Here is a 22,726-nt window from a genome sequence, read left to right as displayed (position 1 = left end):
CAACCATCCTCGTCCTGCGAACCCCGAAGACGGCGGGATATGAATTCCGATGGATAGGCAGGATCGAAGGAATCCCGGTTAATTGGTTTTCGGATAATCATCGTCCCTTTAAGGAGTCCAAAATACACAAGAGGTAGAAAAGATCCTGGCTGCTGGAACCAAGAAAACATTCTAGATCTGATCATACCCAATGAGCAATCGCCAAACCCGCCATTTCTCCGCCTCCCCGCAACGTCGGCATATCGGCTTACGGTCCAATCCGCGGTGCCCAACTCCGCCTGCGATTTACGTAAACCGCCCAAAGCCGCTCCTTCAATAACCACTGCTTTGTAAAGACCTCAGATCGTCAAGAGTAAATGCCGTGAATTCATGGCATCACATGACCGAATGGGATTATATAGCCAGCAAATGGCCGCACGTTTTGACAGGCAATCGCTCAGTACGTCTCTTGTCTAAACATCCGCGACGATGGCTCAACCGAAAAGCATTGTCTGGCAGACGGGCACTCTCACTGTCCAGCTTGTCGTTGGAACCGACGAAATCGTTCGTGTTGTGAGCATTCTGCCACATGATGTGCCGGTAGAGGAACAAGATCCCTCGTCTCCCAAGCAGGGTGCGGTTCCTCTGTTCGGGGTCCGACTGAATGGCGAGGGAAATCCGTCGCACAAGTCGGCCAAGGCGCTCATTGGCAGCTACGTCTCAAGTAGACTGAAGTACCAAAGCCACCAGGAGCACAGTGACGCTCAGCTGAAGTCTCTCGATGTCACTGCGTACGACGAGACATCGCAGATTTCCGTTACCGCACACATGTCGGTGTATCCGGGAATCCCCGTGATCAGATCGACGGCGACTATTCGCAATGAGTCGCAGAAAGACATTGTGGTCGACCAGCTGTCGTCGCTCATTGTCGGTGCTCTAGGCGAAAAGCCGATCGACTGTTGGCTGGACTACACCTTGTCCACGCCGACCAACACCTGGTTTAGAGAAGCCCAGTGGCGGGACGAGTCCCTTCCCAGTGTTGGGTTGGACGACATTGGACTTTCCGAATTGCCTGATCGTCACGACGCGTCAATGGCACATCACGCCGTCTCAAACCGTGGAACATTCTCAACAGGAACGTACCTGCCGATGGGATTGCTGAAGAAGAACGATTCTAGTGAAACCTGGCTGTGGCAGATTGAGAGCAACGGGTCATGGCGCTGGGAACTAGGAGATTTCCAAGAGAATGTCTATCTGGCTCTAGGCGGCCCGACGAATAAGGATCATGGCTGGAAACACCGCCTGTCTCCTGGCCAGTCGTTCACCAGTGTACCGGTAGCGCTCTGCCACATCTTGGCCCATCCGGACAATGCCTTTGCCGCCTTGACTGAGTACCGCCGACGCATCCGGAGGCCGCACAAGGACAACGAAGAGCTCGGTCTGATTTTCAACGACTATATGAATTGCCTCATGGGTGATCCCACCGAAGAGAAGGTCATGGCCCTCGTTGACCCTGCTGTGAAGGCGGGTGTGAAGTTCTTTGTCATTGACTGCGGCTGGTATGCGGATGACAGTGGCTGGTGGGACGACGTCGGCTTATGGGAACCGTCGACTAAACGATTTCCCAAGGGCCTGAAATCCCTGCTCGATGATATCAGAGCCAAAGGACTCACGCCCGGACTGTGGGTTGAGCCGGAGGTGATTGGCGTTCGGAGTGTGGTCGCCGATATGCTGCCTGCGGACGCTTTCTTCCAAGAGAACGGCCGACGAATCGTCGAGAAAGGCCGGTATCAGCTGGATTATAGGCATCCCGAGGTCATCAAACGCATGGACAAAGTGATCGACAACCTCGTCCTCAACTACGGGGTCGGATATTTCAAGTTCGACTACAACATCGAGGTCGTCCAGGGCACGGACGCAAACTCGTTCAGTCCCGCCGATGGACAGCTCGGACACAACCGGGCCTATCTAGACTGGGTTGGCAAGTTGTACGACCGCTTCCCGGACCTGGTCATTGAGAGCTGCTCCAGTGGAGCTCAACGAATGGACTACGCCCTCCTGGCTGTCCACTCGCTGCAATCGACCAGCGACCAGCAAGATCCGGTGCGATATTCTGCCATTGCAGCTGCCGTGCCGACAGCAGTCACGCCGGAACAGAGCGCCAGCTGGGCGTATCCGCAGCCTGAATGGGACGATGAGAAGAACGCGATGACGGTTGTCAACAGTCTCCTGGGCCGTGTTCACCTGAGTGGCAGAATCGACCTCCTGAGCTCTCAGCAATTGGAGCTTATCGTAAGCGGTATGGTAGTCTACAAGCAGCTCCGTTCTGACCTCAGTACCGGTCTGCCATTCTGGCCGTTAGGTTTGCCAAAATGGCATGACGACTGGGTGGCACTGGGCATTGCCGCAACCAGCGGAGTCCGCTATCTTGCTGTGTGGCGCCGATCTGGGTCAAACACGCTCTCCCTGCCTATTCCTGCACTGAAAAGTCGGAATGTTGAAGCCAAGCTGTTGTATCCGGAGACGTTCGAGGCACACGCACAATGGGATTCAGCTAACGGTGCGTTGTCAGTTCGTGTTCCCTCTACTGCATGCGCTCGTCTTTTCCGGCTCTCTGCCAAATAGGAACGGAGCGATAGATAAGACAGTGCAATAGGTCTTATTAGCCAACGTCTGGCATTCTGGCACATCCTTATTGGACAATTCGCTATGTAGATACCGCAGAGCAATAGAAATGGTTAGAACTGGTTGTGCAATTAGCTGGTCTTCAGAGCCTTGATATACTCCCAAAGATGTTGATTGATAATGAAGCAGTCATTAATTCTTATTCAAGATCATCTACGCAATAGTCTACACTGCCTTAGCTGACAGTTGATGATAATTATCATTCTTGCTGTTCTTTCCATATAACTTGGTATAGTTTCTGCGGCAGCTAGATTTGTCTCACCTATCTTCTTCATCCATTTGACAACCGTGCACATCGCAAAAGGTCTGCCCCGATGGCCAACAGCGAGTACAGTGTCGATGGGCAGAGTATGGGCATCGCCATGGCCCGGCCGTCTTACTCACCACGCCGATGTTGGAGACACTGGATCCGACAATTGGCCGAAGAGACTTCACCTACAAAACTTCCCGGTTCGCGGACGGTGGTGAAGCCGGCCAGACAATATTCGGTTTGGGTGGATATTGCTGTCTTCAGACTTCGTGGGTGAGTCTGGCACGCGAGTTACACCTACTTCCCTACTTAACAGTGAAAGACTGTATACTCTTTGTCGTATGGGATTGTGACGAGTTGGCATGCGTCGGATGATGATAATAGTGACAGTGGACAGAAAATCGAGACTCTAGCGTTTGTTGTCATACATACCGACGTCCATATTAAGGCCTGCGGACTAAAGCCTGATTTGCTGCTATTGGTAGGAAATTTTTCCTTTGTGCGATTTTCGAGAGCCTGGGCAAGTTTCTCCAAGGGGGTGTTTGCGCACTGTAATACTACTTGCTATGACAAAATTGTTATGTCATTGTCCCAGAACCATCTTGTAGAAGTTCGTAAGCCTTTTCGTTTACTATGAGCCTTTAGAGCATACGCATTGATAGTACAACAGTATCATTTTAAAATTACAAATCCAAGTATAGCCAGTGCAAAGGATCCAAACCGGTCGCTCGGGCTTGTGGAGCTGGCCTTACTTCGTTGAAGGATTGGGCATTCCCGAGGTGTGAGGCCACTTGCGGAAGAGGTCGGAAAGGTGATCAATTGGTGCTGCTAGAAGGCCAACGACCGTCTCGTATGGCGGCTTGTCTGGTGCACTGGGGTGGGAGCGGGAGGGAACGAACATCTTCGTTCTTCCAAAGGACGTCGAATACCCCTCGCTCTCCTCCTGCGACAGAAGTTCCTCCAATTTAGGGAGGTCATTCGTCTCTTCTTCCTTAATATGCTCAGACAGATCCTCCATTAGAGCCTTGATCGTAGGAATAAATTGAGGATCCGAAGCTTTCATATTCTGGAAGATCTTCAGTTGCTCTTTGACCTGAGATTATCATGTTAAATGATGCTCCTAGAAGTGATAGAGACGGCTTACTTACTGACTGGTGCTCCTCACGATCTTTGTTGGCAATTTCGACGCCGTTGGTCACATACTTCTCAAAAGCCGGATAAACGACAAGCTCTTCTCCAATTGAATGCCGAGCCAGTTCCCAGGTAAATTGATTCTGGTACTTTGTCTGCTCAGTCTCGTCTGAAGTTCCGACAATTTGTTCGTAATATGACTCTATCTCCCGGTGATCTTGCTTAATTGCGTCACTGATACGGGGTGTCATGATGACAGATGAGATCGCAAACGTGCGTCTTGTTGTAGGTAGGAGCAGACGTTTTATACTAGTTGTTCTCAGGTCACGTAAAATAAAGGCCATGCTAATAGATCATAAATTTCATCGGAACATGACAGTTAGGGAGATCCATCTTATATTCGATAAAATGCCCTACTTGCGTGACATCAGTCCAGCTTGAAAAACGAGAACGAGATAATGGTTTTGTGGCGACCTTGGCAATCATTCTGGATTCTAGCTTGCTAAAGCGCAGCTTTCCGGGGAGGTGAATTCCTCCCCAGGCAAATACACCAATCAGAGGCAGGATTATTGGTGAGCCTGATGTTGGGATGGCCTAGGCTTTCGGGGGGCCTTGCTGTTGTCGAACTCAAAACGCCTGTATTCAAAGGACTAAACTTGAAATAGCTGACATGATTAGGTGGACACTGGGATATAGTTCCACCAAAGAGAAACAGGATAATTCTAATCAGAAGAGCTTCAAATGAGCCAGACATTAACTAACGGGGTCTACCGAGTCAGTCACGCAGGCTGGGCAAATAACAGCGGGGGAATCAGGTTTCAGTGATTTCGGTGATACATAGTACCCGATGCTTAACCTAAAACTTTTATTGGCTGGGCATTTCTCCATGGTTATGCAATCGTGATACCATTCAATCTGCAGATTTGGCTGCTGTAAAGTACATATGATTATCATGCTTATGCTTCATCCCAAACTCATTCGCTCTCCTTCTTTCCTTCCTCGGCGATCTTCTCCACCTGTTTCTTTCGCTTTTCTAACACACTTTGGAGCTCCTCAAGGGTCTCCTTGAGGACATTCTCTGCCTCGCTACCCTTCTTCTGGGCAATTGTCTGCAGCGACTGTAACTGGGGGATCATGGTTGAACCACCCGGTATCATGTTGAGCCATTTGTCCAGATCGCTCAAGTCGGTGGTCTTCGCTTCCTCGACCTTCTCTTTGACGTACTTCTCCACGTTCTCTGTCTTTCCTGAAGACGCACTGTCCTTGACAAGGCCCCATAGCTCCGTGAAATTTCCTTTTTTCAGGGAATCGGCGTTCTCTTCGATCAATTGCTTGAGCTTGGGGTTTTTGTCGAGATACTCCTGGGACTCCTCGCGGCCCTTTTGCCACGCCTGGTCTCCAAGTGTCTGAAGCTTATTCCTCTTGTCTTGAATCAAATTTTTAATCTCTTGTGCTGAATCGACGGTAGCGCCGCGCTGTATAATGTTGGAGATTTGTTCCCAAGTCTTGTTCACCTCCTCCTTCGCTTGGGGGCCATAGGTATCGCCCATCTGCTTCAGCTGATCGAAGCTGCCACCGACCTTTTCCTTCAACTGAGGATGGTTGTCCAGAACACTCTCCGCAGCGTCGCCAGCCAGGTCGAATAGACGCTTGAGATACTTTTGCAGGGCTTGCAAAGACTTGGACGCGGAAGCAGTAGTAAATCCCTCCTTCGAGATATCAACAAGCTCATTATAGGCGTCCTTGACCACTTGGTCGAACTCCTTTTCGTGATCATTCCGGATCTTTTCGAGGTCGTCGAATGCGGTGTCAACGTAGCCGCGAGCACCGGGGATGAAGGCAGCATAGCTTTTGACCGTATCTTTCAACCAGCGGAATGCCTCATTTGGTTCAGGCGCCTTCTGTGCAATTGTTTGTTTGGCGTTTTCGAGGTAGTCTTGCATCTGCTTGTTGGTGTTTACGAGCGTCTTGACTCCGGAGAAGTGGTACCAGGTGTACCCGGTAAGAAAGGCAACAACTCCACCAGCGACTCCACCAACCAAGGCAGAATTGCTACCAGTAGAGGCTCCATGGGACGCGGTGGATTGAAAGCGAGAGTTCACGAAACGGGATTTAGATTGAACTTGATTTCTCACGGACCGCGCAGCAGGTCCCCAAGTTCGTCCGAGCATCTTGAAGATCTTGGCGTCGTAAACCGGAGTGAAGAGAGTTGTTTTATGCGGAGAAAACCAATAAGTTGGAAGGTCAAGGTTAGGCGCAAAACAGTGTCGGTGATTAGAACATCCTCCAAGCAGCAGGGATATGGCTTTAAATAGGTGAAGGACACCGAGGGCGAATGCAGCCTAGTGCCCAGAAAAGCTCGTGAAAACTGGGTTTTGGGCTGACCAACAGTATGACGCAGGTTTCCAGACCGTTTCCGGGTACTTGGAAGACTGGTACAAAGTGGGCTCAGGTCAGCCTCGCAATTGAAGATCATCAGTGACTCCTTGGGTAGTTGGTTAATGTTCAGGGTGGTTGTTATTAGACGTCATCAAGTAGCTACAGTAGATCTCCCGCTCAATAGATCTTGTCAGCGAACCAGTGGTCTTTCCTTTCGGCGGCGAACATGCTCGGGCCCTATATCCTTCCTGCTGCGCAATGAACGTCCAAGTTCAAATTGACTTCCATTACTATTGATCCCTACCCCCAAAAATTGTTGGGACGGAATTGTTAATACAGTTGTAGTAGCTTTCTTTGCATTTCTCCAAGCTGTTTGACCAATCTCGGGAAGTGACAGCTAAATGACGTCATTCGTCCAAAACAAGCTCGTTTTAAGAGTTGTCAGGAGTACATCCACCGGGATAATCCCGAACGGCCAATACCGATTCCCTGCCCAGCTTACCCACAGGATATCGAGTTTGTTCGCTTCTCTACCATGAATAGGAGAATTCCGGATATACGCAAGAGCATCGTTTCTATTATATCGAATACGGAGATTCTCTGGTCAAATACTAATGCATTACCTCTTCAGGCAGCTTGACACATAGCTCGATCGTAGTTAATTAGATGGTTATGACAACCTCATCTCTAATGTAACCTTCTATAATTTTATGCAGTAGATGTATCTCGGAGGCTACATCGTGTTCGCTACCTTCATACTATTCAGCCATAGGAGAATTTGAGTTCATGCGACTATAGTTAGTCTGTGCCAAATCTAGAGCGGGGCGAGGCGAATACAAGGTGGTGGGTGCGCGAACAATGTTACTAAGGGTGGAGACGTGTCATGAATTCTCGCCGTATAGGTCAACCATGCGGGGTTGATAGACATCGTCACCGAATAGGCTATTGACCATTGTGGATATCCTGGGTGAGGAGACGCCTAAGCGAGGTACAAAATGTAAGGAGATAGCCAGTAAGCTCTGATGCTAAGGGTTTAGGCTTGAGGTTTATCCATCTTGCAGGTCAGATTCACCATGTAACTGTAACCTTGGACCAACACAACGTCGATTAGGTTTGCAGATCGCTATATGCACTGAAACGCCGCGGCGTTTTGTCTTAATTGGGCCTCAGTCTTCAAACAACTATAAAGATGCCTTCACACGGAAATTTTTGTTTCGCCCACCTTGCCTCGAATTGAATGCCTACTTGAAATCACCACAATGAAGACAACTCCCACCTCTCTGCTCCGTGCAGCCCTCATCGCCTCCACTATCCAAGCTTCTGAAGCCCTCGTCGGCATCACATGGAATGTTGCCGATGTCCCCTCTGATGGATTGAAAGACATTACTTTTCCTATATCCATGCCGAACGCTCCTCACGTGTCTGGCTTTTACTTTGCCCAGCAATTCAACTTCGGCGGTCAATCGGACGTTGGCTATACTGGACTTCAACCCCGCGAGGACTCTGGTTCCTCCTCTGTCGTTCACGCCGTTTTCTCCAGTTTCATCAGCGGGACCACTTCAAGCGACAGCAACTGCAGCAATGGAGCTGACGGCGGCGCCGGCGTGAGCTGCTCCGTGGATGTGGACAGTACCTATGCCGACGGGTATGAGCTGCTGATCCAGAACACCGAAGGCACTACGTGGACTGGGACGCTCGTTGACACTGTTACTGGCACACAGACCCATATAGGGTCTTATACCCTTCCATCTGGTAGCAGTGGAATTGGTGGCAGCCAATTAGGCTTTGTCGAGTATTATCCATGGAATTCAGGAACCCACTCCTGCAGCGCTCTGCCCAAGACTGAGGTCACTTTTGGTGCTCCTACTACCTCTGGTGGCGAGGCTGGCTCTCTTGAGGCTCCTTATGAGTATGGTGATTGCGTTGGAGAGGTGGACTTCGAGGATTCGAAGTCCGGCAGTGGCTATACCATTACCGTTGGGTTCTAAGGGCCGAGTCAGGGCAATCTGGGCAAGGCTGTAACACCCATACAACGATCTGAAGTTCTATGGGATTGAGATACTATCTGTGGTACCCGAACGGAATTTGATTTTCTTGCATTCATCTTGCATTCATATAAATCAACTTCTTGGCTTATACTCTGCTGCCATCATCCCTGTTTCCTTAACTCCATGGTTCCTCGCACACGTAATGCTGCAAGGCCTTGGGGATTCAGTATAATAAGCAATAACTGGCAATCGTATAGCCGGCTAATAGCCGGCATATAGAATGATACTCTAGTTCAACAATGGCGACCTCGTGTCGCGACGACAGGTTAACAATTTCTTTGCAGGGACAGGGGGTCCACCTATCCGCAGATCTTGCGTTTTAAGAAGCTCTAGCCGAGCTAGAGAGATTTTGATTTGATTTAACTTATCTTGCCAATCATTTTTATCTCGTCTGTCGCACGGGCCCGCTCGGCGCAGGAATTGAGGAGTCTAAGCGAGCCATGGGACGCCTATTGAGGCTATAAGGATGGCCATCTCGAGCCTATGTCGGGGATATTCCACTAGAGCTTCTACGAAGCACAAGATCGACATGCGGGGATTGAGGCGTGCATCACAGACCTCTGTCAAGTAACATCGCGCGTGTCTGAGTGTGAAGCGGTCTGATATGTCTGCCTTCATTGAAACGATATGGTGTTACTGTCGTCACCAGGTGTCATTCTAGATGTAGTTTGCATGAATGCTACAACTTACTCAACATCAAAGCCTCGCGCTCTACATCCATCGGATTTATCGGGCGATGAATAATTATGTCCTTTCACTCCGTTTTCCTGATGCCGTGTGAGCCAACTTGAACTCTGAGCATTGACCCATACTCCTCGAATATGGTCTAATTAGTTGATCGGCGCGCCTCATCATGAGGACCTTTATAGCTCTCATGCTGACCATTGCATCTACTCGATCAGTTTTCAGGATGGTACCTCGCGGCCTCTCCCAAGGCTCCCAACAATGACCCCGGCTGGCTGTGAGTCGGAGGATCCTGGAACAATTCTGCGGCAACACAACGTCAGTGTCGCGTTCCTCAGTCGGATCCCAGACCGTGTGGGCGCTTACCGGTCGCTACACGGTCCACGGTTGTGAGGGCTTCCGGAAGGGGCAGACACTCGGCTGGGGTTTAAAGGAGGAGAGGTGAGGATTACACATGGACCGTGAATGGCTTCGGTGCTAGAGAATGTTATTAATTATTCATCTTCAGTTGCTGTTCTAGAAAACCGATACAATCCATCTGGGCCAATGACACTCTCTCCCGGCTCGGGAAGCGCGCATAACCGTTCGGGTCGCCTGGATCCGGGCGTATTACCTATTGTTCTGGGCCTGGGACGGTTGGTGGGATTTGTCAGAATAATACGGGACCTCGGTCCGTTCGTTGGTTGAACTTCATTTTAAAGCATTCCATGCCCCAGTGACATCACCACCATCAGCACGTTTTCTTTTCCCCTGCGCAACTCTCACCCTCCACACCAACCATGGCGTCCGCAACGAGCTTCTACGATTTCGAGCCCGCCGATAGTAAGTGTTTCACTCCCCCTTCGGCCCTACCATGAATTCATCAGCCACTAACACTCCCCCAGAAAAAGGCACTCCCTACCCCCTCACCTCGCAAAAAGGCAAAGTCGTGCTTGTCGTGAACACAGCCTCGAAATGCGGCTTCACACCCCAATTCGAAGGCCTCGAGAAGCTATATCAGACCCTGAAAGCCAAGTACCCAGACGACTTCACCGTGCTCGGCTTCCCGTGCAACCAGTTCGGCAGCCAAGACCCAGGCTCCAACGACGAGATCCAGTCCTTCTGCCAGGTGAACTACGGAGTCACCTTCCCCGTGCTGGGTAAGCTCGACGTCAACGGCGACTCGGCGGCGCCGATGTGGAAATGGATGAAGGAGCAGAAGCCCGGCGTGATGGGATATAAGCCTGTGAAATGGAATTTTGAAAAGTTCTTGATTTCGGCGGACGGGAAGGTTGTGGCGCGCTGGGCGTCGCTTACGAAGCCTGAGTCTCTGCAGAATGCTATTGTTAAGGAGATTGAAAAGGCGAGGAAGGAGGGGACACTGGCTTCGGCGCAGAAGGGGGCTGAGGCGGCCAAGCTGTCGTGATCTCTCTTTGGTTGTCCTGTCTCATTTCTTGTAATTATCTTTAATACACAGTATATCTTTCACCAGGTTATTACGAGCTCTACGACCAAAAACGCTTCGTTGATGATTCCGAATTCTTGAGCAAGCAAGACCCGGTCCTGATAGATTCATTGATCGTGCACATATTACGCTCTCCTCCGAATTTTTGTTCAAGCAGCACCACCGCCCTTTGGAATTAGGTTTCGCAGGGACAGGTCATACACCACGTCCTCGACTTTCTTAAGCTGCAGAGATAGATATAAACGTCAGCAGTGAAACGACACGAGGATGGGCTGGACTCACACTGTATTTAATTCCATCACTCCTCTTGCGCAGAATATCATTCTTCAGATTCAGCAGCTGGAAGCCCGCAAAGAGATCCTTGATGAAGTTTGCGATCTGGAGGGGGCGTGTGTAGTCACCCAGGGTGACCGAGTTGACTGCCAGACGCGACTAGAAGCGAATTAGCCAAATTTAAGAACGTGCGCGTCAAAGACTCACCAGTTCCTCGACCATGGCAATGAGCGCAAGGAGGTACTCCTCGATCGTCAAATGGAAGGCATCCTGTTCCTTGAGATTCACCGGAACTGCCCCGAGTTAATCTCATCATCCCCAATTTCAAGAGACAGCAAGCTTACTATCCAGGAACTTCCCAACCTCCTCGATAGTCATGAACGAACCCGCCTTGTACTCCTGCAGTCCTCCCAACCAGGAGCACAGCTCGATGGAGGTCACCTGTACGTAGCAGGTCAGTCAAGATGAAACACGGCAAAAAAATTCCAGACCGACCAGGTTCTGCAATTCTCGCGACCACACCCCATTGTACTTGTAGAACGGGTGTTTATTGGCCACGGCGTTCAGACGCGCGACTTCTTGCTTCTGGGCGAGGATTTCCGTGGTGACATTGTCCAGCACGGGTTTCACTGGTTAGGTTGGGTTGGGTTAGTGATACCGACAAGGGGGGCAAGTGAATGAATGGAGAGAACGGAAGCATTGTGCTTGGAATGGACATACGCTGATCAGCTGGCGTCGAATGAGCTCGAGCTAAGACTGCTTGGGTCGACCGCCCTGGAGGATGTCAGTTTTGCGGTCTTTCTCTCTCACTCGCAGTGCCGTTTGACAGGACACGCGCGTCTCTCTGCAGGTTGGAGAAGACAGACCTTTCCTGGCCAGAGTCTGCACAATCTCGTGCAGTTCCTATGTCGCGCATTGTTAGCTTCATTAATCAAGCTGGGGTGACGACTCGGATTTTCATCGGGCTTGGCACGCGCCAGATTCCACTGTCACTGGAAAGAAAGGCTTACGTCACGAACGGAGGTCTCCTCGTCGATTTTGGTCTGGAGATCCTCGAAAATACGGTGGTCGATCATTGTGTTGGTGGCGTGGTGGGGTGGAGGATAAAAATGAAGATGGGTTGGTTGGTTGCAAGGGGCGGGACACTGGGTTACGTCAATCATTCACAGTCCACGCGCAGAGTATATAGATGGACAGTCTGCGCGGGAGAGACCTTGTCCTGCTTGTGATTCTCGAGCTTGCGGTGGCGACTCTAGCAATTTACACTCGGATCGCGCCCCCAGCAAGCCGGGTACGCGGCGATATATATCTACGGATGGGCACGCGATCTACAGGGGATAGCACTCATGAGGAACCAACACCATACATCTATCTCCATGTGGAAAGCTCCCTCCCATTATTCTAAATCATTATCATAACATCATGACCCCAAACCACTCAGTACCGGTACCTCGTCGAGTAATCTGCACAACCGATCAGCAACGCGATTCATGCACAACTGCCACCAAATCTCTTACCTTTAGGACTGATCACCAAACCACGCCCCTTCTTCGCACCCTTGTAGATCGTCTCAATAATGTCGATCAGCTCCTGCTTATCCTCCAGGACCCAGTTGAGCTTGTTATTGTTTCCCGTGCCGAAATCGCACATCATGTGTTTATTGCGGTAGAAGAACATGATGGTCATGGGGTCGTAGAGCTCGTACATGGTGTTGAAGTCGGGCACCTCGTCGACGTCGCAGAGGTAGATGACGGCGAAATCTGCATCGAGATCTGGGTTCGTCGCTGGATTTCTTCTTGGGGGAGGGAGAGGCAGACGTACTTTTCACGCGCTCGGCAATCTTGTAGAGGACTTCATCTTGCTGGATGCCTGTATGACGAATGGGTGAGTGAGTTTTCTTTTCTTTTGTCGGGTAGGCAAGCCTGCGGGGACTGACAGTCGCGATCGTGGTCACGGCCGAATCGGATCACCACGAGCCGTTCTTCCTCGGAGAGAATGGCCTGGTCGACGTGCCAGGCGGTCCGGAGATGAGGCAGGACGATCGAGCCCATGGTGGCCAGGTAGTGGGCGCTGGGAGTGGCGTGGACAGACCAGAATGGCGAGAGAGGTGAAGCTTGTTGTTATCGGGAAAAGAGCACAGCAGGTCATGTGATGGGCAGGAAGGGCACAGCGCTAGAGATCGCTGCATGGATGGAAATGGAACTACAGTTGACTACGAGGACACCAAGAGAGGCCGGTCGTAATTATCATCTATCCTATATCTTACATGTAGAGCTCATAAATAGGTTGCCATCCACGCAGTCTGGCTGTATGACTGTACCCACGCCACGCCACTCAGGGCAGACTCCAGCGGGCTACGAGACACAACCATATGGACAGGAGAAACCTCTTCTCCAAACGCCTGGACCAGCCAGGACGAGAGATGAAAAGGGAGTTCGCATCGATCGGGGGTAGTGGAAGCCCGATGACACTGTGCGACGAGGCATGCGCAAGCACAGAGGCCAAGTCGCGAGATCCAAAAATGAGATTAATCAAAGTTGTTTTCCGTAGAAAACTTTCAGAGATTAAACTGAAAAGAACAGATACTACACTTGATCTAAGCCAATTGGCAAAGAGAGCTGGAAAAGAAAGAAAAGAAGAGGAAGGGACGGCGGGCGGGCTGGCCTTTTATGTTCCCCGACGCGTGGCCCGTGCGTGCACTACGCCGCTAGTCTGGAATCCCTGGCTAAGCGGGCCAATCAGCGCGATGGACAAGCCCTATGCCCTAATGCCCGAATGGGGACTAGTGGCTCCCACCTTTGCCGAATGAATTTCTCGGCCAGTGAACACCCTCTTGGTCTTTCTCACACGCAGGATACTCACCTCTTTGCGTTCTCCCTCCATTCCCTATACAATGGCTCCCGCTGCTGTACGTTGACACCCTCTATCGCTTTGCTGTTCCCCCCTCCCCAGGGGCATGCCGGAGCAGTAGGCTAATCCGACATGCACCTATAGGCTCGTGGCCGCAAGGCCCAGAAGGTCACCAAGAAGTTCATCATCAACGCCTCGCAGCCCGCGAGCGACAAGATCTTCGACGTCGCCGCCTTCGAGAAGTTCCTGCACGACCGCATCAAGGTCGAGGGCCGTGTCGGCAACCTCGGCGACGACGTTGTCATCTCCCAGGCTGGTGATGGCAAGATCGAGGTCGTTGCGCACATTCCCTTCTCCGGTCGTTACCTCAAGTACCTGTACGTTCGCATTCGGACCCTCTGGACAATCGTGGAAAGTATACTGACGGAACTCTTCCCTCCAGGACCAAGAAGTACCTCAAGAAGCAGCAGCTCCGTGACTGGCTCCGCGTCGTCTCCACCTCCAAGGGTGTCTACGAGCTCCGCTTCTACAACGTCGTCAACGACGAGGGCGAGGAGGATGAGGAGTAAATTTCTCTTCGGAATCACTGGTCCCTGCGCTCGTCATGGATCGGATCTTGCATGTTGCATATACCGCTGTTGCGAGAACAGGAGCGAGCGCCATGTTGGGATTTGGTCGTTGATGATGTGTGGGAGATAGACAACAAAAAATACAAAAAGTTTCTTCTACTCCGATGTTATGACCTACAGGGTTGGAATATGCCCCGAATGAGTCTGATATCGGAAATGAATGTCATGTCAGTCTGTCCACTCATTGATATTCTATATACTCTAGGGTATCTCCACACGTAGATCGTACACACAAATATTCAGGTGGAAACCATGCGGTTCCTCTTCTGTCCAGCATCAGCCCCCAATGCTGCCGGCGCAACCATCCTACCCTCCTCAAAGCGCCATCCCTCCTTCTCCAATCGCTTCCACCTCTCTGCCACCTTGACCCTTACCAAATCCCCCGTGGCAAGGGAGTCCTCCTTCGAATCATGCCCTCGCTCCCCGCCAGTCTGGATCTCGCGGCCGAGAAACTTCCGTGCCAACGCCTTGAGACTCATGCGACTGGGGAGACGGCCTCGCGGGTGTGGATAAAGGAGGACGGTGTCGATGACGGTGGGGTGGATGATGCGACACACGTTGAGATCATTGTCAATGGCGTGGCCGAGCAGTGGTGTTTCGGGCTGAAGGAATTGGAATAGTAGGGTTCGTGCTGCGGCGGGTGATTCGACTACCTGCAGGGGCGTGGTGGGTGTCTTGCTTGTCGTGATGGACGAGCTGCGGTCTGGGGTGTAGCGAGTAGCAGAGGCGTAGTGTTCCGGAAAGACGCCCGAGTAACGCGAGTTCAGATCGAGCACTTCACCCATCGGCTTGACGAGGACATCGAGCAGCTCGTTGCCCTCAGGCCAGCTGATGGCCGTCAGCCGGATGAGTTCGAGGCCCAGTGTGGTGTAGCCCATCTCGCAGTCGAAGCAGACTGGGTCCAGAGCGCCTTTCTCAGGCTGTGACGGTGTGGTCTCGAACTGAAGGATCGATGCAAGTCGTTTGGCTTCGGACACCTTGAACACGTGCGTGTTGGCCTTGGTGCAGCCGGGTGAGGTCCCCATCGTTTCACTGCAGCAGGGGAAATATGCTTCCGAGGAGCCCGTGATGTGGTCGGTCTGTTTTCGAGGAGGGTAGATCGGCTTGCCGGGGTGGTAGGTACACTGCCCACCGCTGGCCAACGCACCGTCCTCCCGGCGGCCGGGGAAGACCTGAAACCGTCCGCCGCATCGATCACACTTCTCCCATCCCTTGGACTCGACGACGCCCTTTTTGGAGGTTTCAATCTCTGTCTTGGTGGGGGCTTTGGTGACATATCCGAACTCTTCAAGCCCATTAAGCGGAGTAACCAGTTGGGGTACAATTGAGATCTCTTGTTTGCTGCTTAGACCGGTGTTGAGCGGTTCTGCTTTCTTAGGCGATGGTTCAATCGGCTTGGTCTTGTAGTATCGGGTATTCAAATGGGCCATGACCTCCTTGATCCAGTCCTCCTTGCACATCTTGGTCAATTTCACAATGCGCAGTTTGATGACGTTGGAATAAACCTCCGGGTTATCACGCGCAGTCTTTTCCTCTTCGTCGAGTGCCATCGTGACGAGCTCGTCCGGCGTCAAAACAAAGCGCTGCTTCGAGCGGTCTTTGTCTTTTGCCGCCTTCTCATTCTGGACCGACATGCCCGAATGCAGCTTCTTCAATATAGCGGATCGAACGGTATGTGTTGCTGGTGCCTTTTTGGTGAGCATTCGAGGGTTCAGGCTTTCTTTCGGAGCCGTCCTGGCAGGAAGGGCTGCTGGTAAGCGGGCAGGAGAGGGGCCGGTGATAGACTCCAAGGGTTTGGACGCTGTACGTGCTGATGGTGGTGGTGAGACCGGGCGAATGACTGATTGCAGTATAGGGTTGTCATGACTGGATCTTTCAGGCTGTTCGCTTGGCACTGGTAGATTTGGCATATCCCTAAGGTGGGATGGCTTTGCTGACTCGGCTACTTGTGAAACAACCTCGCGAGTTGTTCCGAGTCGGGCTCTTTTGGAGACCGGTTGACCATCGGCTGCCGGTGCGAGAGATTTTTCAGGCTCTCTCTTTTCTGGTATTTGCGTCTTATGATCCTTGTGAGAGAACAGGCATGTTATAAGAGCGCATTGCTGGCCCTTGGGACAGGGTACATCCCCAAACAAGCCGAGCGTGGTGAACATGGTCGCCCAGTGATGATAGATGCGTGAATCCTATCAAGAAGCCCGTTGGCTTGCTACGTCACGCGACGGGACACCCTGGTCGCAGGAGTATTTGCTCTCATTGAGAAGGTGATAGGAGCTTAGTCTTTCAAAGACAGAGTATCTCAGAGGAGGCGTTGCTGAACTTCTTGTTGGAGATGATGACTGTCTGTTTGTTCATTGAACACAAGTAGTGACAGGCTTGTGCAAACACGACAAACTATTTCAGGCCTGAGCCATCAGGCATGAACAAAGGAGTTCTTATCGCCTATCGCCGAAGGCTGCAGGCCGAAGAGGCGTCACGTCAGCCAGAAAAGAAAAGGTGTTCCGCTGCCTCCCTTTGTTTCTGTCAAGAGCAATGGCGACTACAATTTCTGGGAATTCGTCCGACGCGGACCATCTGTGTGTCTTGGTTCACGGGTAAGCCTTTTCTCCTGGTTATCGAGCGTGGATGGTCCACTCACATGCTCCCTGTCTAGACTCTGGGGCAACCCGTCGCATTTGAACTATGTGGCCTCCGCACTGAGGAAGCGACACGGCGAAGACCGACTCCACATTCTCTCCGCCAAAGGAAATAGTGGCAACTTGACATACGATGGGATCGAGACTGGTGGAGAGCGCCTGGCGCACGAGATCGAACAGACGCTGGACGACCTCTCCTCCAAGGGCCAAAATATTAAAAAGCTCAGCATGGTCGGCTACTCTCTCGGAGGTCTGGTGGCGCGCTATGCGATCGGTCTGCTGCATGCCCACGGCTGGTTGGATAAATTGGAGCCCGTGAACTTTACGACTTTTGCATCGCCACATGTTGGCGTGCGGATGCCGCTCAAGGGAATCACTAACACGGTTTTTAATGTCATGGGACCGAGGACGATCTCTATATCCGGACACCAGTTGTTCATGGTCGATTCGTTTCGCGACACAGGCCGGCCGCTGCTCAGCGTTCTGGCCGACCCCGAAAGTATTTTCATAAAGGGACTGGCGAAGTTTCAGCATCGCGCTGTCTACGCAAATATTCGCAACGACCGGTCTGTTATTTTCTATACGGCTGCACTGTCCACGGTGGATCCATTCCAGGATTTGGAGAACATGAATATCAACTACGTCGAGGGTTATGAGCAAGTGATTATCGACCCGGATGTCTACGTCCTGCCGCCCGCAAAGAAGGAGCCGGAAAGCATAGTGTCTCGGATATGGAATCGGACCAAATCGTTGCTCATTTGGATACCTTTGTCCATGCTCATTCTACTTCTCCTCCCACTTGCCTTGATTATCTTCTTCATCAATGCCGCTATTCAGACATTCCGCAGCCGGAAACGGATACGACGCCACGGAGAAGGGAAGAATGGCGCTCTCTTTGGACGATACAAAGTTCCCCTGCTGGTCCAGAATGTCCAACACGCCGTGGAGGAAGTATTTGAGAATGTCAACGCTCGTCAAGCTCCTGCCTATCTCTCGGGTGAGCCCAGCGCTTTAGAAGCAGCTGCCAAGAAAAAATCATTGCATGTTCCCAGGCCAGGCAGCTCCGGACAATCAAACACGGATACTGCCTCTGCCAGCATTGACGGTTCTACGATTTGCCCGTCTCCCACACTTGCATTAACCGCCGAACAATTTGAGATCATTGAATCGCTCAACGCCGTGGGCTTCCACAAATACCCTGTGCATATCCACAAACACCGACACACCCACGCGGCCATCATTTTCCGGATACCCAAGGATGGACATGCAGAGGGCAAGCTTGTCATAAAGCACTGGCTGGATAATGAGTTCGCTGTATAATTAGACAAGCCCTAGTTCTCCACTCTTCTTCCTTTACGCGCCTATATACAGTAGATGATTACTCTGGTGCTCTAAGACGGATGCATGCCATTGTCCCGTTGTCGGTGAGCAATGCATGGTCCGGTCACTGATTTAAGACATGTGGTTCTGAATCTATTGGCTGTGGCTGGCGAGGGTTATATACTCAGATCTACGTGACATATGTAAATACTACTAGACCCCCATCATACACACTATTCCTGCTTTTCTAAAGGTACCTCATAAGCAACCCGACTCACCCCCTTTTGCCGACTAATCTTTCGAATCGTAATCGCTCCCACCATATTCGTGCTTGCCACATGCGTCCCACCACAGGGGTTATGATCAAGCCCCCCGATACTTGCGACACGAATCGGCCCATCTCGCGCATCTTGCGTATCATCCGTCTGCAGGTCTGTAGCCTCAGACCAGGAAATCAGAATCGGAAGGTCCTGGCGCACCAGCTCGTCGACTTTCTCTTGGATGATGGGTTTGTGCTCGTTATACAGGAGACCCTCGTATTCCATTGCCGCCTCACGGGGTGCATGGTTGGCCTTGACTTTCTTCATATCCGGAAAGAGAAGCTGCATCGCTACTCCGACGATATGTCCCGCCGAATGCAGACGGGTATGATAGTTCCGCGTCGGAGAATCGATCTTCTGAACGACAGCCGCGCCTGCAGTAAATGGGGACGAAGAGTGGGCATCATCGATCAACTCGCCAAAATGCAAAATCTTGCCCTCGCGTGTCTTGCGAACGAGCGACACTTTGAACCGGCTGGACTCGCTGTCCGCCGGCTCGATGAAGCCAATGTCACTGGGCTGCCCGCCTCCTTGGGGGTAGAAGATCGTCTTGTGCGTGGTGAGCACGCTGTGCTCGGGAGCCACATTCTTAGCTAGGGCTTGCTCAGTCCCTGGGAGTGAGGAAATGGCCTGGCAGGACTCGACCTCTGTATTCAGGGTGCGCAGAGTGCTGTCGTTTAGATATACAGCTTCGGTTTTCTAATTCAGTATGTGAGTGTTTGTACTGGATGTGAAGCCTCTATCACTTACCATTTTGTGAATATTGAGGCTTTTCTCAAAGGGTCGGGTCATTTGCGCGCATCATGAGGTGGGTCGGGCGCGCATCGGTTGCCTGACCGTCCAGGCCGAAACATCTAAATACTCTTAACTAGTTATAGGAGATACCATAGCGTTCTGAGGGTACTCTCAAGTGCACAACTTTGAAGTACCTAGAAGAGTGAGTTAAAAAACTCAGGGCACGATTAGCGAATTCCTGGGTCTTCTCAGCTGGCCCCCTAGCAAAAAACTAGGGGCATGTAGCTGAGAGGACCCAGGAATTCCGTCCGCACTTGGGAGTACCCAGAAGAGCCGGTCTAAAATTTCAGTGTACGATTAGCGAACTCCTGGGTCCTCTCAGCCGGACCCCCGGAGATACCCAGGGACTATGAGACTATTCAGATATTCAACTAAATCTGGATTTCGGTAGGAATTTGTAGAAACATTCGTTCAACTGAAATATTTAGATAGCGAGCATACGGGTCAGTAGAGGAACACAACTTCATCATCCTAACTGGATGAATGTTTTTTCATTCCGACACATCTGGATTCAACAACATAAGAATCTAACAACGAACAGTAATAGATAACATCCTCGATAAAGAGGTCCCACGAGGTATGACATATTTAGCAGGTAAACTTCCCCTCAAATCAACGTTTATTAGACTTCGTATCCAACCCCGGATTCGCCTCCACCTCCCCCCTGTCATGGACCGGCTCTCAACCCCCGCTGCACTACGGGAATAATTCCACGGATTGCCTAATTTGTCACTTCCGGCGTGCCGTGTCCCCTATTTTTTGATTCGTTGGTGTTGCCCGGGGTGGTGATCCTGGGGTATGGTGTACTATAACCATCATCCCCCACGAGTTGCCATCTAGCGCCCTGTCATAAGAAAAACTACACTTATTAGTTATTAAGTGACATCACAATCCTGTCATTTCCTCTCACCCGGCATATGGTTGAACCCCCCATACAGCATGGAGTCAATAATGATGGCATGGATAGGAACTTCTGGGCGAGTATTCTGGGGTTCTTCTTGCCGAGGGCGGGGAGAGGGAGAAGAGACGGGTGTCCTGTTCTGGTTGGATCACGGATTGGAAACCCCTCATCTTTTGGTATATGGAATGCTACTCTATTTCGAACATCACATGTGAAATGGATGGGAAGGGAGTCCTCTTCTTGTATAGTGAGGGTGATCGGTTGGTGTGACATTAATCGCCTTACAAGTGCTATACAGGATCAAGTATCATTTTTGAAAATATTCTTCTATGCATGTCATTTCTTCATCATGAGTGTTATGGTAAGTAGTCCGGTAGATGCAGTGTGATAATAAAGAACACGAGAGAAATAAAAAAAACCATGCCATCAATAGCAAAAACAAGCCAAATTCACAGCGTTACCTGGATATCATATCGAATGTAGACCAATGAAAGAGTAGATGGAGGGACCGGCTGGGCGTAGGAGGCAGATGATCGAGAAGTACAAGGTAGAACAACCGGGTAGATAGGTGTATCAAGACATATGTCTAATCAGTTCTTAACCTCGAGGTCAACCTCGCCATTAGGCAAGCTTTTGAGAGTCTTCTGGTGCTCGCGCTCAACGGCGAACTTGACAGCGTCGAGAACAGTGTTGCAGGTCTTCTTGGGGGGAAAGCGCGGGATCGTACCGTCCTGGTAGACGCCAGTCTTGACCAGGATAGAGAACCAGTCTATATCAGATTTCTCATTGAACTCGTTGGTGCCACGGATATCAGACTCCGGGGTGTCGCCAACAAAGTAGACGGTAGAAGGCGGCTTGTCGATGCCGTGAGACTCGCTGCGCCACTCTTGAAGTAGCCGCGTGGCAAACTGGAAAGTGCCCATTTGAGGCTTGCCAAAGGCAATGGTGGTGAGATCCTTGCCTGTTACAGCCTTGTAAAGGGCCTCAAGCGAAGCACGCAACGCGCCCATGCCGATGCGCGAGTGTTCGTGCGATGTCGACCACACCACGTCGTTGTGTGAGAAGTAGATAGGCGGGCCTTCGTCGAAGGTCTCTGACCGTGTGCCCAGCCGCCCCTTCTCGGACATTAGGCAATCCAAGATGATCTGCTGATCGCCAGCCCAGTCGCGGCTGTCGGCGAAGACAAAGATCGCATCGATTTGCACCGAGTCCAGGTCGAGGACCCGCGAGTTCTTGTACTCCTCATCGGTGAGTTTGCGGAACGGCGTCGTGTCATGTCGTGTCTTGATGATATCGCCGGGAGTGACGACGTTCTTGAATCCGTATCCTTCGGCCACGATGCGGCACTTCTCGCCCTCGCCACCTACAACCAAGACCGTTCCGTAGCGCTGGGCCATTTCCCGCATGGGCGTGTGGCCGCAAATGAATTGTCCGGGAGAAACCTCCAGCTCAAGTTGCCGGCTGAGGTCCAGGCAGCGTTCTTGTTCGGTTTTGCCGCCTCCATTGGTGAGGAAAATGTACGGACTGCAAAACCACGGTCAGACAAGCTTGTTACATATAGGTAAACACAGACAGGAAACTTACACTGTGATCCCGTAAGGGTTCTCGCCATTGATGTATTTCATGGCATCAATGGCCGCCGGGATGGGCTGGCCGCCACGAATGAGGACACCATCGATATCGAAGGCAAGCGCGAAATCGTCGCTGGTGATCATTGGTGGCGTGGACAGGGGGTGGCCACCTGAGGAGACTCCTCCTCGGATGAGACTTCGTCGTCGGTAGGACTCTTACTCATTTCTGGTACAGGGATGTTGTGGTCACAGCTGAAGGAGGCCATCAGATGCTTGGGAGGGAGCCCGACATTGGGGCCACCGTAGAGATCGGCCCGAGCAGCGTCCAGGCTGTTCAGTCGGCGGACCTGGCGGGTGCCGAATCCATCGGGAGTGGCCATTGCGGGCGAGATAATGTGGGTCGATGTGCGGATAGTAGTGATTTAATTATAATAGTCGTCCACCAAGATGGACTACAGATCTTCTGATACCCGGACAAGAGCAGGGGTCAGGAACTTGACTCAATTGAGCAACAAAAGCGATAGATCGTTGATTATCGTGAAGCGATGAGAGGCAGACTGCGAGAGACTGGAGCCCGCTGCAGAAGGGAGGTTAGGTAGATGGAGCATGTGGGGGGAGGGAAAGGGCCATTAATATAGCATTCTGAGGCCTCGATGGAGTTCCAATTACCCAAAAGTATCGCAAATACTGCTGGTCACAACGGGTGGGCCTGGATCCGACCCTCAGCCCCTGTCATCATCTGGCTTTAGGCAGGATGCAAGACCGGACAACCACACAGTCCGCGTCCCTTGGGATCCACAATGGCGTGTCCTTGGTGCACCACGAGTGTATCCG

The 22,726-nt window shown here is 51.5% G+C and overlaps 13 protein-coding genes across 13 annotated transcripts; 6 read left to right on the top strand and 7 right to left on the bottom strand.

Moving 5' to 3' along the window:
• Nucleotides 1–468: 468 nt before the first annotated feature.
• On the top strand, nucleotides 469–2,604 carry N7510_011243 (putative Melibiase subfamily; the record flags this gene model as incomplete). The annotated part of the gene is made up of 1 exon (XM_056983168.1): nucleotides 469–2,604. One exon carries the CDS (start codon nucleotides 469–471, stop codon nucleotides 2,602–2,604), a length of 2,136 nt encoding a protein of 711 aa, XP_056828662.1.
• A 374-nt stretch (nucleotides 2,605–2,978) lies between these two features.
• On the top strand, nucleotides 2,979–3,191 carry N7510_011242 (uncharacterized protein; the record flags this gene model as incomplete). The annotated part of the gene is made up of 1 exon (XM_056983167.1): nucleotides 2,979–3,191. The coding sequence occupies one exon, from the start codon at nucleotides 2,979–2,981 to the stop codon at nucleotides 3,189–3,191; it is 213 nt and encodes a 70-aa protein (XP_056828661.1).
• Nucleotides 3,192–3,662: 471 nt separating this feature from the next.
• N7510_011241 (uncharacterized protein) lies at nucleotides 3,663–4,389 on the bottom strand (the record flags this gene model as incomplete). Its single annotated transcript, XM_056983166.1, has 2 exons — nucleotides 3,663–4,000; nucleotides 4,059–4,389. The coding sequence occupies 2 exons, from the start codon at nucleotides 4,387–4,389 to the stop codon at nucleotides 3,663–3,665; spliced, it is 669 nt and encodes a 222-aa protein (XP_056828660.1).
• A 630-nt stretch (nucleotides 4,390–5,019) lies between these two features.
• Nucleotides 5,020–6,216, bottom strand: N7510_011240 (uncharacterized protein; the record flags this gene model as incomplete). The annotated part of the gene is made up of 1 exon (XM_056983165.1): nucleotides 5,020–6,216. One exon carries the CDS (start codon nucleotides 6,214–6,216, stop codon nucleotides 5,020–5,022), a length of 1,197 nt encoding a protein of 398 aa, XP_056828659.1.
• A 1,467-nt stretch (nucleotides 6,217–7,683) lies between these two features.
• Nucleotides 7,684–8,412, top strand: N7510_011239 (uncharacterized protein; the record flags this gene model as incomplete). The annotated part of the gene is made up of 1 exon (XM_056983164.1): nucleotides 7,684–8,412. The coding sequence occupies one exon, from the start codon at nucleotides 7,684–7,686 to the stop codon at nucleotides 8,410–8,412; it is 729 nt and encodes a 242-aa protein (XP_056828658.1).
• A 1,523-nt stretch (nucleotides 8,413–9,935) lies between these two features.
• N7510_011238 (glutathione peroxidase) lies at nucleotides 9,936–10,561 on the top strand (the record flags this gene model as incomplete). Its single annotated transcript, XM_056983163.1, has 2 exons — nucleotides 9,936–9,978; nucleotides 10,041–10,561. 2 exons carry the CDS (start codon nucleotides 9,936–9,938, stop codon nucleotides 10,559–10,561), a joined length of 564 nt encoding a protein of 187 aa, XP_056828657.1.
• Nucleotides 10,562–10,749: 188 nt separating this feature from the next.
• On the bottom strand, nucleotides 10,750–11,949 carry N7510_011237 (translin; the record flags this gene model as incomplete). The annotated part of the gene is made up of 8 exons (XM_056983162.1): nucleotides 10,750–10,824; nucleotides 10,883–11,032; nucleotides 11,081–11,166; nucleotides 11,218–11,314; nucleotides 11,369–11,502; nucleotides 11,594–11,647; nucleotides 11,740–11,776; nucleotides 11,884–11,949. 8 exons carry the CDS (start codon nucleotides 11,947–11,949, stop codon nucleotides 10,750–10,752), a joined length of 699 nt encoding a protein of 232 aa, XP_056828656.1.
• A 361-nt stretch (nucleotides 11,950–12,310) lies between these two features.
• N7510_011236 (DIM1 family thioredoxin-like protein) lies at nucleotides 12,311–12,924 on the bottom strand (the record flags this gene model as incomplete). Its single annotated transcript, XM_056983161.1, has 4 exons — nucleotides 12,311–12,336; nucleotides 12,391–12,645; nucleotides 12,695–12,742; nucleotides 12,810–12,924. 4 exons carry the CDS (start codon nucleotides 12,922–12,924, stop codon nucleotides 12,311–12,313), a joined length of 444 nt encoding a protein of 147 aa, XP_056828655.1.
• A 695-nt stretch (nucleotides 12,925–13,619) lies between these two features.
• On the top strand, nucleotides 13,620–14,292 carry N7510_011235 (60S ribosomal protein eL22; the record flags this gene model as incomplete). The annotated part of the gene is made up of 3 exons (XM_056983160.1): nucleotides 13,620–13,658; nucleotides 13,868–14,100; nucleotides 14,166–14,292. The coding sequence occupies 3 exons, from the start codon at nucleotides 13,620–13,622 to the stop codon at nucleotides 14,290–14,292; spliced, it is 399 nt and encodes a 132-aa protein (XP_056828654.1).
• Nucleotides 14,293–14,591: 299 nt separating this feature from the next.
• rex3 (putative RNA exonuclease Rex3) lies at nucleotides 14,592–16,505 on the bottom strand (the record flags this gene model as incomplete). Its single annotated transcript, XM_056983159.1, has 1 exon — nucleotides 14,592–16,505. The coding sequence occupies one exon, from the start codon at nucleotides 16,503–16,505 to the stop codon at nucleotides 14,592–14,594; it is 1,914 nt and encodes a 637-aa protein (XP_056828653.1).
• Nucleotides 16,506–16,881: 376 nt separating this feature from the next.
• On the top strand, nucleotides 16,882–18,305 carry N7510_011233 (lipase ROG1 family protein; the record flags this gene model as incomplete). Its single annotated transcript, XM_056983158.1, has 2 exons — nucleotides 16,882–16,943; nucleotides 17,003–18,305. The coding sequence occupies 2 exons, from the start codon at nucleotides 16,882–16,884 to the stop codon at nucleotides 18,303–18,305; spliced, it is 1,365 nt and encodes a 454-aa protein (XP_056828652.1).
• Nucleotides 18,306–18,538: 233 nt separating this feature from the next.
• N7510_011232 (Translation elongation/initiation factor/Ribosomal beta-barrel) lies at nucleotides 18,539–19,378 on the bottom strand (the record flags this gene model as incomplete). Its single annotated transcript, XM_056983157.1, has 2 exons — nucleotides 18,539–19,324; nucleotides 19,376–19,378. 2 exons carry the CDS (start codon nucleotides 19,376–19,378, stop codon nucleotides 18,539–18,541), a joined length of 789 nt encoding a protein of 262 aa, XP_056828651.1.
• Nucleotides 19,379–20,911: 1,533 nt separating this feature from the next.
• N7510_011231 (phosphatidyl synthase) lies at nucleotides 20,912–22,272 on the bottom strand (the record flags this gene model as incomplete). Its single annotated transcript, XM_056983156.1, has 3 exons — nucleotides 20,912–21,845; nucleotides 21,906–22,025; nucleotides 22,073–22,272. 3 exons carry the CDS (start codon nucleotides 22,270–22,272, stop codon nucleotides 20,912–20,914), a joined length of 1,254 nt encoding a protein of 417 aa, XP_056828650.1.
• Nucleotides 22,273–22,726: the final 454 nt, after the last annotated feature.

Source organism: Penicillium lagena, assembly GCF_028827675.1.
Source record: "Penicillium lagena strain IBT 129212 chromosome Unknown utg000008l_segment0_segment0, whole genome shotgun sequence".
Classification (NCBI taxonomy): domain Eukaryota; kingdom Fungi; phylum Ascomycota; class Eurotiomycetes; order Eurotiales; family Aspergillaceae; genus Penicillium; species Penicillium lagena.
This window is presented reverse-complemented; position numbering and strand designations above follow the sequence as displayed.